General features: G+C 64.3%; 2 protein-coding genes across 2 annotated transcripts in view; one reads left to right on the top strand and one right to left on the bottom strand.

Annotated features, from left to right (window-relative positions):
* The first annotated feature begins 214 nt into the window (after window positions 1-214).
* On the top strand, window positions 215-5,004 carry Pnkp (polynucleotide kinase 3'-phosphatase). Its single transcript, XM_013027690.1, has 17 exons — window positions 215-282; window positions 484-647; window positions 1,120-1,166; window positions 1,402-1,710; window positions 2,079-2,158; window positions 2,241-2,298; window positions 2,377-2,484; window positions 2,654-2,725; window positions 3,328-3,376; window positions 3,458-3,528; window positions 3,603-3,695; window positions 3,960-4,056; window positions 4,144-4,205; window positions 4,330-4,439; window positions 4,525-4,612; window positions 4,712-4,773; window positions 4,844-5,004. Exons 2-17 carry the CDS (start codon window positions 497-499, stop codon window positions 4,959-4,961), a joined length of 1,575 nt encoding a protein of 524 aa, XP_012883144.1. The 5' UTR covers window positions 215-282; window positions 484-496; the 3' UTR covers window positions 4,962-5,004.
* Window positions 5,005-5,486: 482 nt separating this feature from the next.
* Window positions 5,487-10,378, bottom strand: part of Ptov1 (prostate tumor overexpressed 1) — a 6,816-nt gene continuing 1,924 nt past the window's right edge. Inside the window, exons 3-14 of the mRNA XM_013027586.1 lie at window positions 8,196-8,333; window positions 8,030-8,112; window positions 7,905-7,962; window positions 7,714-7,821; window positions 7,082-7,237; window positions 6,789-6,878; window positions 6,632-6,705; window positions 6,501-6,558; window positions 6,306-6,410; window positions 5,909-6,106; window positions 5,771-5,834; window positions 5,487-5,611 (exon numbers count right to left, since the gene is read on the bottom strand). Coding sequence (XP_012883040.1) covers window positions 5,823-5,834; window positions 5,909-6,106; window positions 6,306-6,410; window positions 6,501-6,558; window positions 6,632-6,705; window positions 6,789-6,878; window positions 7,082-7,237; window positions 7,714-7,821; window positions 7,905-7,962; window positions 8,030-8,112; window positions 8,196-8,333 — 1,080 coding nt within the window. The 3' untranslated portion in view covers window positions 5,487-5,611; window positions 5,771-5,822. The remainder of the gene's footprint in view (window positions 5,612-5,770; window positions 5,835-5,908; window positions 6,107-6,305; window positions 6,411-6,500; window positions 6,559-6,631; window positions 6,706-6,788; window positions 6,879-7,081; window positions 7,238-7,713; window positions 7,822-7,904; window positions 7,963-8,029; window positions 8,113-8,195; window positions 8,334-10,378) is intronic.

The following is a 10,378-nucleotide window of genomic DNA, read 5'->3' as shown; positions in this document are numbered from 1 at the left end:
AAAAGCACGGCAGGCTTTTATCTACTCCAGCCAAGGGGCCGCGGAAAACCTGCAGATGGAGGCTCCACGCGCCTCCTACTGGCCAGGATCCCACACTGCAGTCGGGATGCCGAGAGGGCGGAGCCACGGGGGCCTCGGACCGCCTAGAGCGGTCCTAAGGCCCAGAGGGGCCCGGCTCGCGGTGGGAGGGACCAAAGCACCGCCTCTGCGTCACTTCCGCCTACGGAGTAGTAGAGCGGCGTGCCGCGGGCGGAGCCTCTAGGGCGTCTACAGACTTCACCGGTGAGTACCGGGAAGCGTGAGAGCGCGCAGGGGCGGTGGGGCGCCCTCCTCCCCGACCCCCCAGGGCTTGGAAGGCGGTCGGGACCCGAGGCCCGATGGGTGGTGGCCGACAGGGGAAGTTCCCAGTGACCTGGAGGGGGCGGGACTCCCGGGTTCAAGCCCGGCCACTCGTCACCTGCCGCGGGTCCCTCCTCATCCCAGGCCGGAGCCCACGATGGCCGAGGGCGAGGCCCGAGGCCGCCTGTGGCTGGAGAGCCCCCCAGGGGGGGCGCCCCCCATCTTCCTGCCCACGGACGGGCAAGCCCTGGTCCTCGGGCGCGGACCCCTGACCCAGGTTACAGACCGGAAGTGCTCCCGAAACCAAGGTGGGTGGGGCCTCGGCGGGAGGGGGTGGGGCCTGCGCCGGAGCGGGACCCGGGTGCTCTTGGAAGGAGGGCAGCACCGTCATCCGAGAGAAGGGGTCTGCTAGCAGTCTTTCCCAAAGTTGACGGGTGTTCCTGGGAAGCTTAGGAAGCTAAAGGCTGTGCCCGGGGAGGGCAGGGCGGGGTGAATCCCGGGAGAATTATCCTGGGCACCGGAGGTGCAGAGGGCATCTGGAAGCCTGAAATGGGCCACTGCCCTACCGACCCCATGGGAAAACGTAAATGTCCTTGGTGATCTGTGTCTTCACTTGGTGCAATCCTGAGCAAATCGCAATTGTACATGGTCCTAGGAACTTTCCCGCTTAGAAGCCCATTCTCCCACTTCTTGGGGGTCAGTGGTGGGATGGGTACTGTGGCCCCCCTGCTTCTGCTGAGGCCTGGGAGCAAAACCTAACGCAGCCCCCTCAATCCTCAGTGGAGCTGGTTGCAGACCTAGAGACCCGGACGGTGGCAGTGAAACAGGTACCTGGGCTTCAGCAAGGGCTGGGGGCAGAGTTCCTGGAGGACTCACCATAATAGGGAACTTTTTAATTGGGCAAAATTAGAAGCTTATGGCCTTTCCAAATCCCTGATTGGTCATGCGTAGCAAGGAGGTGGGGCCTGAAGCTTTGACTGGTCATTGAGAAAGTTGAGCCTCTTCCAATGGAAGAGGCTCTTGGAGTAGAGTTATTCCCAGCTGTCCCCTTTTTCTCTGCAGCTGGGTGTTAACCCTACAACTGCTGGGACCCAGGAATTAAGGCCAGGGTTGGAGGAGTCTCTTGGTGTGGGGGAGACACTGTATTTGGTCAATGGCCTCCACCCACTGACCCTGCGCTGGGATGATACCCGCACACCAGGCCTCCAACCAGATTCTCCACCTGGCACCCCACCGGTGACACCTCCCAGGGAGAAGCGGGAGGAGGAGGCCAAACAGCAGAAAAAGAGGATGCGGACAACATCCCCAGGTTGGCAGAACTTGGAGAAGCTGCTGGTGTTCACAGCACCTGGAGTAAAGTCTCAGGACAAGGTGAGGGTCACACCGGAGTGGAGAGCAGTGGGGGACCCAGCTGATCCAAGGGCGGCTGTAAGGGCCTGCTGTATGTAGGCCCATGCTGCCCCCAGGGACTGGGCTTCAGTGATGACCAGCCTGGCCCTTATTCTGGTCTTATTCTCAACCCTACATGAACCTTAAAACACAGGTGACCTGATGGGTTCTGAGTGCCCCGTAGAATCCTTGATCTGGTTTTGACCACCTTGAGCCTGGGCCTTGCATGAGACATGCGGACCCCATGTCTCTGTGTCCTCACCTCTGAGACAGGTGGGGCTGCAGAGAGCAGGTGGAAGCCTGGGTGAGGCTTCGAGGGTGCAACTATCCTCCATTCTTGCTGTTCCCAGGTGGCTGCTTTTGATCTGGACGGGACACTCATCAGCACCCGTTCTGGAAAGGTCTTTCCTACCAGCCCCAGTGACTGGAGGTGAGAAGGGGCCAGAGAAGAGACCAAGTGACCGCTTGGAGCCCCTGGCCCTTGCTCAGGCGCTGCTTCTCATCTGTCTTAGGATCTTGTACCCGGAGGTTCCTAGGAAGCTCCAGGAGCTGCATGCCCAGGGCTACAAGGTGTGTGTGCATGCCCGTGCTGCAGGTCCGTGGGGGGCCTGGGTGAGGGGCCTCCTGGTGACATCATCTGCTCCTCAGCTGGTGATCTTCACCAACCAGATGGGCATTGGGCGAGGGAAGCTGCCAGCAGAGGAATTCAAGGCCAAGGTGGAGGCTGTGCTAGAGAGGCTGGGGGTTCCCTTCCAGGTATGGCTAGAGGGAGGCTGGGGAGAAGCGGGAAGGGACGGGGGCCTTGCCAGGAGGATGGGGATCCAGAAAGAGCCAGCCCAGCATGAGGCCCAGGCAGGAGCTGGGACAGACCTAGTATACGCTAGAGGAGAAGCCAAGGAGGCCTAGGTCTCTGCCATACCCACAGGTGCTAGTGGCCACGCACGCGGGGCTGTACCGGAAGCCAGTGACTGGCATGTGGGACCACCTGCAGGAGCAGGTGAGCCACCCCTTCCCCCCACCCGCCGGGTCCCATGTCCTGGGACCTCCTCTTCCTCTGCCTCCCTTGGTCCTTGACATCGGTGTCTAGCTGTCCTGTCCCGGGGGTGGTTTGAGCCCAGTGCTCTTCAGCCATGAAGACCAGAGTGGCTGATGGGCCGTTGTGGGCATTCGTTTGTGCCCCTGTGTGCCAAGGACTCCTAGTGTGACCAGCCACCCACAGTGCTTCAGGACCTGGGTGTCTGCAACCTGAATACCTGGGCTGGTATAGGGCACTGGGGGGGGGGGCTGTGAGGCAAGATAAAGGGGTGTCATTTTGGCCAAGGTAGTGGGGGCCTCTGAGAAAGTGTCCTTTGAGTAAAGGTCACTGGAGTAAAAGCTGCTGGGCTGGGCATGGCAGACCAGGCCACAGGTGGCTGGACGTGGGCACAGCGCGCCCTCTGCTGGCCGCCGGGGGCCAAGGTGGGGGAACCAGGTGCCAAGTGGAGTCCAAATCCTGGACCACTGGAGGGAAGGGACGTGAGATGTGCAGTGCAGGACAGTGGAGCAGCGGGGACCCCCTCCATGCAAGGTGTTGGGGTGCTCAGTACCTGTCTCTCCCAGGCCAATGAGGGCGTGTCCATCTCCATCACAGACAGCGTTTTCGTGGGGGGTAAGGCAGAGGGGGGTGAGGTGGGGGATGGGGGGGCGGGACTGGGTCTGGCTGGGTGGTGGACAGGTGCCTGTGTTCCAGATGCCGCTGGCCGCCCTGCCAACTGGGCCCCAGGCCGGAAGAAGAAGGACTTCTCCTGCGCGGACCGCCTGGTAAGCCCTACCCCATGCCCTGTACCATGGGGCCGCGGGCACCGCCTGACCTTGGACCCCCTCTGCCTCCCCAGTTTGCTCTCAACCTCGGCCTACGCTTCGCCACGCCGGAGGAGTTTTTCCTCCAGTGGCCAGCAGCCCGCTTCGAGCTCCCAGCCTTCGACCCAGTGAGTTCGGGGGGCAAGCGGGGCTCGGGGCAGGAGTGAGGGCACAGACCCCAAGTCCCCCACATCCTCCTCCTGTCTCCCAGTCCTCCTCCTGTCCCCCACATCCCCCTCCTGTCCCCCACATCCCCCTCCTGTCCCCCACATCCCCCTCCTGTCCCCCACATCCCCCTCCTGTCCCCCACATTCCCCTCCTGCCCCCTAGTCCTCCCTCCTGTTCCCCACATCAGCCCCGCATGCCTCCTTCCTCTCGTCCAAAACCTCCAGAGGACTGTCCCGCGGTCTGGGCCCCTCTGTCTGCCGGAGTCCGCCACCCTCTTGAGCACCAGCCCCGAGGTGGTGGTCGCCGTGGGATTCCCTGGGGGTGAGATGCCCTGACACCACCCTCAGTCCGGCCGCCCTCGGGGTCCACACCCCGCTGGCCCCGCACTGACCCGATCCTGCCCCCCAGCCGGGAAGTCCACCTTCCTCCAGGAGCACTTGGTGTCAGCCGGATACGTCCACGTGAACAGGGTGCGACCCTGGGCAGCCTCTACCGGGCCGCCCTGCCTACCAGTGACCTGTCCCCCTCCCCCGTCCCTCCCCTCCCCCGCCCCGTGGTGACCTGTCTCCTCCATCCCTCCCGCTCTGCTCGCAGGACACGCTGGGCTCGTGGCAGCGCTGCGTGAGCGCCTGTGAGGCGGCGCTGAAGCAACAGAAGCGGGTTGTGATTGACAACACCAACCCGGACGCCCCCAGCAGGGCCAGGTATGAGGGGCCCGGAAGGGCTCGCGGGAGGCCCCGAGTAGGGTCGGAGGGGCCGGCGACAGCCCGCATCTTGCTACCCTCACAGGTACATCCAGTGCGCCCGGGACGCGGCCGTGCCCTGCCGCTGCTTCCACTTTCCTGCCTCGCTGGAGCAGGCGCGCCACAACAACCGGGTGGGTTGACCCCGCCCGCCCACCCCAAGGAGGTCCAACCCCTGGCCTCCCCCCTCCCTCTCCCCCCCCCAAACCGCCCGTGTTCTCCACTCCCCGCAGTTCCGGGAGATGACTGGCTCCTCGCACGCGCCCGTGTCTGATATGGTCATGTTTGGATACAGGTACCTCTCCCGAGCGGGGCCCGACGGGGCGTCGCCTCCCCCCCCACCTCACCGCCCTCTCCTCCCCCAGGAAGCAGTTTGAGGCCCCCACGCTGGCCGAGGGCTTCTGCGCCATCCTGGAGATCCCCTTCCACCTGCGGCTGGAGCCGCGGCTCGAGCGGCTGTACCGCCAGTTCTCGGAGGGCTGAGCTCCGGCCTGTACCCCAAAATAAATGTCTATTTTTGTTCCAAGCCTGGTGGACTTTGCGGGGAGGATGTGCCACTGGGGGTCCGGGGCTGTGCCAGACACAGTGCCCACTGCGTGCTCGGAGGTGAAGTCTGGGTCTGCAGCACTGGGCGACCAGCTCCAATCCCGGCTCACTCCGTTCCTGGTCTAAAACAGGACCCAACCCTGCCAGCACCGCTGAGCACACACACAGCCCCGAGGCCGCCGCATGCCTGGGACCCCGACAGGGGCTGCCCGGACCACCACCGGAGCCCTCCTGGCTCCTGGAGAGGGCACGAGAAGGTTCCAGAGGCTAAGGCCACTGGCAGTCATTCCTGGCTTAGGGCAGCTGGCATTCACTACCTGTGCCACGTGAGCTGGTGACGGATCTGCAGCCCCCACCCACCCCAACCTCTCGGGACTCCAATCCCCTCAACACAGGATGGCCCCTGGGTCACTGCTGTCAGCAGCGGGCACAGCTGCGCCCCTCATGTGCAGGAAGCAGTGATAGGGGTTAAAAGACTTTATTGGGGAACAGCACAGGGGCCGGGACCGTCCTCCGTGACTGCAGGGCGCTGTCGTCACGGTGCTGGGCAGGCGCAGTCCCGGGGCCTCTGCTTAGAAACATGGAACCTGGAGGGGGGACAGTGCAGGGGCTGGCGCACCGCTTCCACAGCTGGCCGATGGCCCGCAGGTGCTGGAGGCAGGCCTGTCATCCTGGGGATGGGGCCTCTTCCTGGCCCCCCACGGGTCGCGGGTGCATCCGCCTTCCTTGGGGGGGGGGGCACTCACCAGTCTCCGCGGGGTCTCGTCTGGGACTCCTGAAGGCCCGGCCAGGGCGCCACTACCCCCCCATCTGCAGAGGGAGAGGGGTGGTGAGGGGCAGGGGCTGGGAGGGACAGGGGTGAGGTGGGGGAGGGTGGCGCTCACCCCACGCTGCTGCTGCTCCTGCTCCAGGTTCCGCTGCAGCACCTGCTGCTGGTTGGCGATGACGCGGCGGATGCCGTTGACGAAGTTGCTCTGGTCATGAGGGATGAGGCCGATGAAGATCTTCTTTTCGGAGGAGTAGAGCAGCATGAGCACTCGGATCTCGCAAGAAGCCTTGTAGGAGAAGTGCACGCAGCCAGCCTGGGGGTGCGGGCCGGGCACGTCACTCACAGGCTGGGGTGCCCCGGCCCAGTGAGGCTGGGCTGCCAGGGGCGGGGTCACCCGTGGCAGCCCCTGGCAAGGCAGGGACAGGCAGGGCCCCGGGGCAGCCCGTGGGTACGGCGGCGGTGGGACTCAGGGCACGCAGGGGTGCGTGGAGCACCCGACCGGCTGCACTCACGAAGCCGTTGTCCATGATCCGGCAGAGGCTCTTGAGCGTCTCCAGGTCCTTGGTGAAGTGGAACTGCACCAGGCGCGAGTTGCGGAACAGCGGCACGAGCGTGGTCTGCGGGCCAGGGCAAGGCGCAGGCTGTGCCGGGGAGCCCCGCCCAGCCCTGTGCCCCACGCCCCTTGGCCAGCGCCGCCCCACACTTACCAGCAGCTGCTGCGGGATGAGCTGCATGCACAGCTTCCGCGGCCACTGCTCTGTCCGCCTGTGGACACGTGGAGGGCGTCAGGCGCGGGGCGTCGGTGCAGGCTCCCCACGCCTCCCGGCCCCGCACTCACAGGATCTCCCCCTGGTTCACGTAGACGTGGGACGGCAGCCACCTCTTGGACCGGCTGTTGGGCTCAGGCCTGGGCTTTGGGGCAGAGCAAGGGGTGGTGCCTCAGGCGGGGCAGACCCCACTGGGGGGCCCTGTACCCTCAGGCCTGGTCTGCTCACCTCCTGCCACTCCATCACGCCACTCCACGCCAGGAACTTGTTGTTGACGATCTGCACAGGCCCTGAGTGCATGCCACCGGGACCCACGGCCTGCAGGGGAGGCGGGGTGGGATGCGCCCTGGAGACCACCCCAAGACCCTGCACCCCTGCCTTGACGCCCCCTCCCACCATGCTCTGCCTCAACCGATACCCCAGCACCTCCTGCCCTCCCAAGGCTCCCCCGCTGCCAGTGCCCCTTTTATCCCTCATCCTGGTGGAGCTGCTCTCACACCCCTGGGTAAACTGAGGCCCACCTGCTTGCGGGTGGTGATGACCTGGCGGATGGCATTGACGAAGCCGCTCTGGTCATAGGGGATGAGGCCCATGAAGATCTTCTTCTTGGATGAGTACAGCAGCATGAGCACGCGCACCTCGCATGGGGAGATGTGAGGGAAGAGCATGCAGCCCGCCTGGGGGAGGGGGAGTGCTGGTCAGGGCAGGGGTGCATGCTGAGCTGTCTGCACCTGGGCGCCTGCCCAGCCCCACCCCACTGTCTTGCGACCCATGCAGGGAAGTGCTGCATGGCTGCTCATTAAATGAAGTGCCAGCAAAACCTCTTCTAGGGGCGCAGAGCGTCTGACAAAAGCCCACTCACTTGGTGTCTGGGCAAAGGGGGGACCCTGCTACTTCCTCACTGCCAGCCTAATTTCCCTTTGCCCTGGGTCATGGACCGCTGCAGGCTGAGAGAAGCCCGAGGCCAAGTCCCTGGGGCCGTGGCCTTGGCCTGGCCTCGTGACCTGCCCTGCAACCCCACATTGCCAGTGGGGGGATTGCTGAGTCCGCTCCACCCCCAGCCCTTCTAGCAGGGCAGGGGGGTGGGGTTCCTCCGCCAAGCCACGCCCCTCCAGTGGCGATCAAGCCACGCCCCCAGGTCACGCCCACTCACGAAGCCGTTGCCCATCACGCGGCAGAGGCCCTTGAGCGAGTCGCAGTCTCTGTTGGTGAAGTGGAACTGGGCCAGCTGGGAGTTGCGGAACAGGGGGCCCAGGGTGGTCTGGGGGTGACAAGGCAGGGCAGGTCAGCAGCGGTGGGAGGCCCGGACGTGGCCGGTCATGGGGCAGGGGTGGCGGCGCTCACCAGCAGCTGCTGTGGAATCAGCTGCATGATCAGCTTCTGTGGCCACTGGTCCGTCTCCCTGCGGGGAGGGGGGCGGGTCAGGGGGCGGCGCCGTCCGCCCGGGGCCGCCCACCCCAGGCACTCACAGGTTCTCGCCCCGGTTCACGTAGGCCTGGCACGGCAGCATCCGCTTGAGCTTGGCGGTGGAGTCCGAGTAGGGCCTGCGCTTCTGCGGGGAGGGAGGGGTGGGGCGGGGTCAAGGCCTCGCCCGGGGCCCAGCCCACCCCCCTTCCCTCTGGCCCCGGGACTCACCTCCTGCCACTCCAGAACCCCGCTCCAGGCCAGCAGCTTGTTGCTGAGCCGGTGCTCATTCACCGCCAGCCCCCCGAGGGTCAGCCCCGGAGAAGACGGCCCGATGGGACCCAGGGCGCCGAAGACCCGCGCGCCTTCCTGCGGCAGAAGGGGACACTGAGGCTGGGGCCAGGCTGCACCCACACACTCCAATGGGGACCTCCCTTCCCCTACAGGGGGGCAGGAGGGGTTCCTCTTCTGTGTCTCCCCAACTTAGCCTGCCACACTAAAACACACCCCTACTAACACAGCAGTGGACAAACTTCACTTCCAGGCTCCATTCAACACCTCGTGCCCCAGTGGCCCGCTGCTGCTCCCAGGCTGCTGGCCCAGTGGGGTGCTGCCAGCCTCCCCCACACCCTCTGGTCAACTGGGCCAACCCAACTCAGAAGCCGGATGCCCTGACAGCTTTCTGTGCCTGGCTGTGGGGCCTTGGCACAGCTGCCCCATACAACAAACTAGCCAGCTGCCAGCCTGACACACCACTGGCCCTGTCCCCCAATGCCCAGAGCCCTTCGGAGGAGCCCATCACCCTCAAAAGAGTGAATCAGGACAGCGCGTGGAGGGTCTCATAGCACCATGTGCAAGCAACAGAAAAATGCAAAGCTCCAAATCATCACAGACACTCGATACAAGCCAAAGCCTCTCAGAACAAGCCAGGGAAGGGTCTGGAAAGAGGCAGAAAGCCTATGCATGAATGCTCAGCAGTAGGCAACTCTACATGAAAACATTCTATATGGTATGGTTGATGGGGCTTGAACTCAGGGCCTGGGCGCTGTCCCTGAGCCTCTCTGTGCTCAAGGCTAGCACTCTACCACAAGTCACAGTGCCACTTCCAGGTTTTTCTGTGTATGTGAATCTGAGGACTCGAAACCAGGGCTTCCTGCATGCTAGGCAAGCACTCTACCACTGAGCCACCTTCCCAGCCCTGCATATGGTCTTTTTAAATCTGAATAAGCAGCAAGGTTTGCGTGTAACCCAGCTTCTTGCACATACCAGGCCCTGCCACTTGAGGCACGCCTCCATCCCTTTGCTTTTCGTTTTTGACAGGGTCCCACTAACTTTGCCCTAGTTGGCCCAGGACAGAAATCTTCCCTCCAGCTCCTGAGGAGCTGAGATTACAAGCATGTACCACCACACTGGCTTTAAATTTTCATTTTTGTGGAGCTCATGATGCATAAAAACAATGAACATGTTTGCCATCAGGCCAGGTGACCTGGGGGTGTGGCGATATGATCAGGAGGAAGCTGGGAGCAAACGCAGTGAGGAAGTGTTGGGGTGAAGACAGACAGGAGGATGGCCTGAGGCAGGGAATGGCGCTGCTGAAGCCTGGAGTTTCTGGACATTCAGCATCGGATGGCTGGGTGCTGGCATATGAAGCATAAATGTAGTGAGGGCGGCTAGCTGCAGGAGCCACAGGAGCCCCACGCCCACGGGGCTGTGTGTGGACCAGAGCTGGTGCGCTGCACACGTGCTTGGGGCCTGCATTGGACCCATGGCCAGTGTTTACTGCCATGCCGACAGGCCCAGATTAGTAGCAAGCAAACACGATTAGAAGCCCAACATCACTTCCAGCTACACCCTTCAAGGAGGCAGCCGTCTGGACAGTGAACCCCTCTCTCAGCCTCTGGAGAGTGGGGATTATGAGCAGGTGCCAGCTGGCCCAGCTCGACCCAGCTCCTAGCACAGGAGTCGGGACCTGGAAGCACAGGCAGAAGGACAGGACGGCCCCTTCCCCAGGCCCCTCTGCCCTCCTGCCACGGAGGGGGCGGGCCGCACTGAGGGCCGCGAGGGGAGGGTGTATTCGGGCTAGGTAGACGCACGGGCCTCGCTGTCACGCGTGGTGAGAAAGTCTAACCCAACAGGGAGGCGCCAGGGGCGAGGGCCTCGTCCAACTCCTCGCGGACTCCCGGTGAGCCGCCGAGGCGACGCGGGGCCGGGGCCGAAGCGCGCCCGAACCCCCCCTCCCCCGCACACCGGGGCCAGCGGTGCGCGCTTGTCCGCGCGTGCACCGTCGCGGTGGGCAGTTGGAACCCATCCTAGCCCCCAAGCAGCGCCCGATGTGTGTCAAGGGGGTGCGGGGCCCCGAGGCGCGCGGGGCACGGCGTCCGCCCCGCGAAGGCGGCCCGCATCGGCACGGGCGC

This window comes from Dipodomys ordii, unplaced genomic scaffold, assembly GCF_000151885.1.
Source record: "Dipodomys ordii isolate 6190 unplaced genomic scaffold, Dord_2.0 Scaffold105, whole genome shotgun sequence".
Taxonomy (NCBI): domain Eukaryota; kingdom Metazoa; phylum Chordata; class Mammalia; order Rodentia; family Heteromyidae; genus Dipodomys; species Dipodomys ordii.
This window is presented reverse-complemented; position numbering and strand designations above follow the sequence as displayed.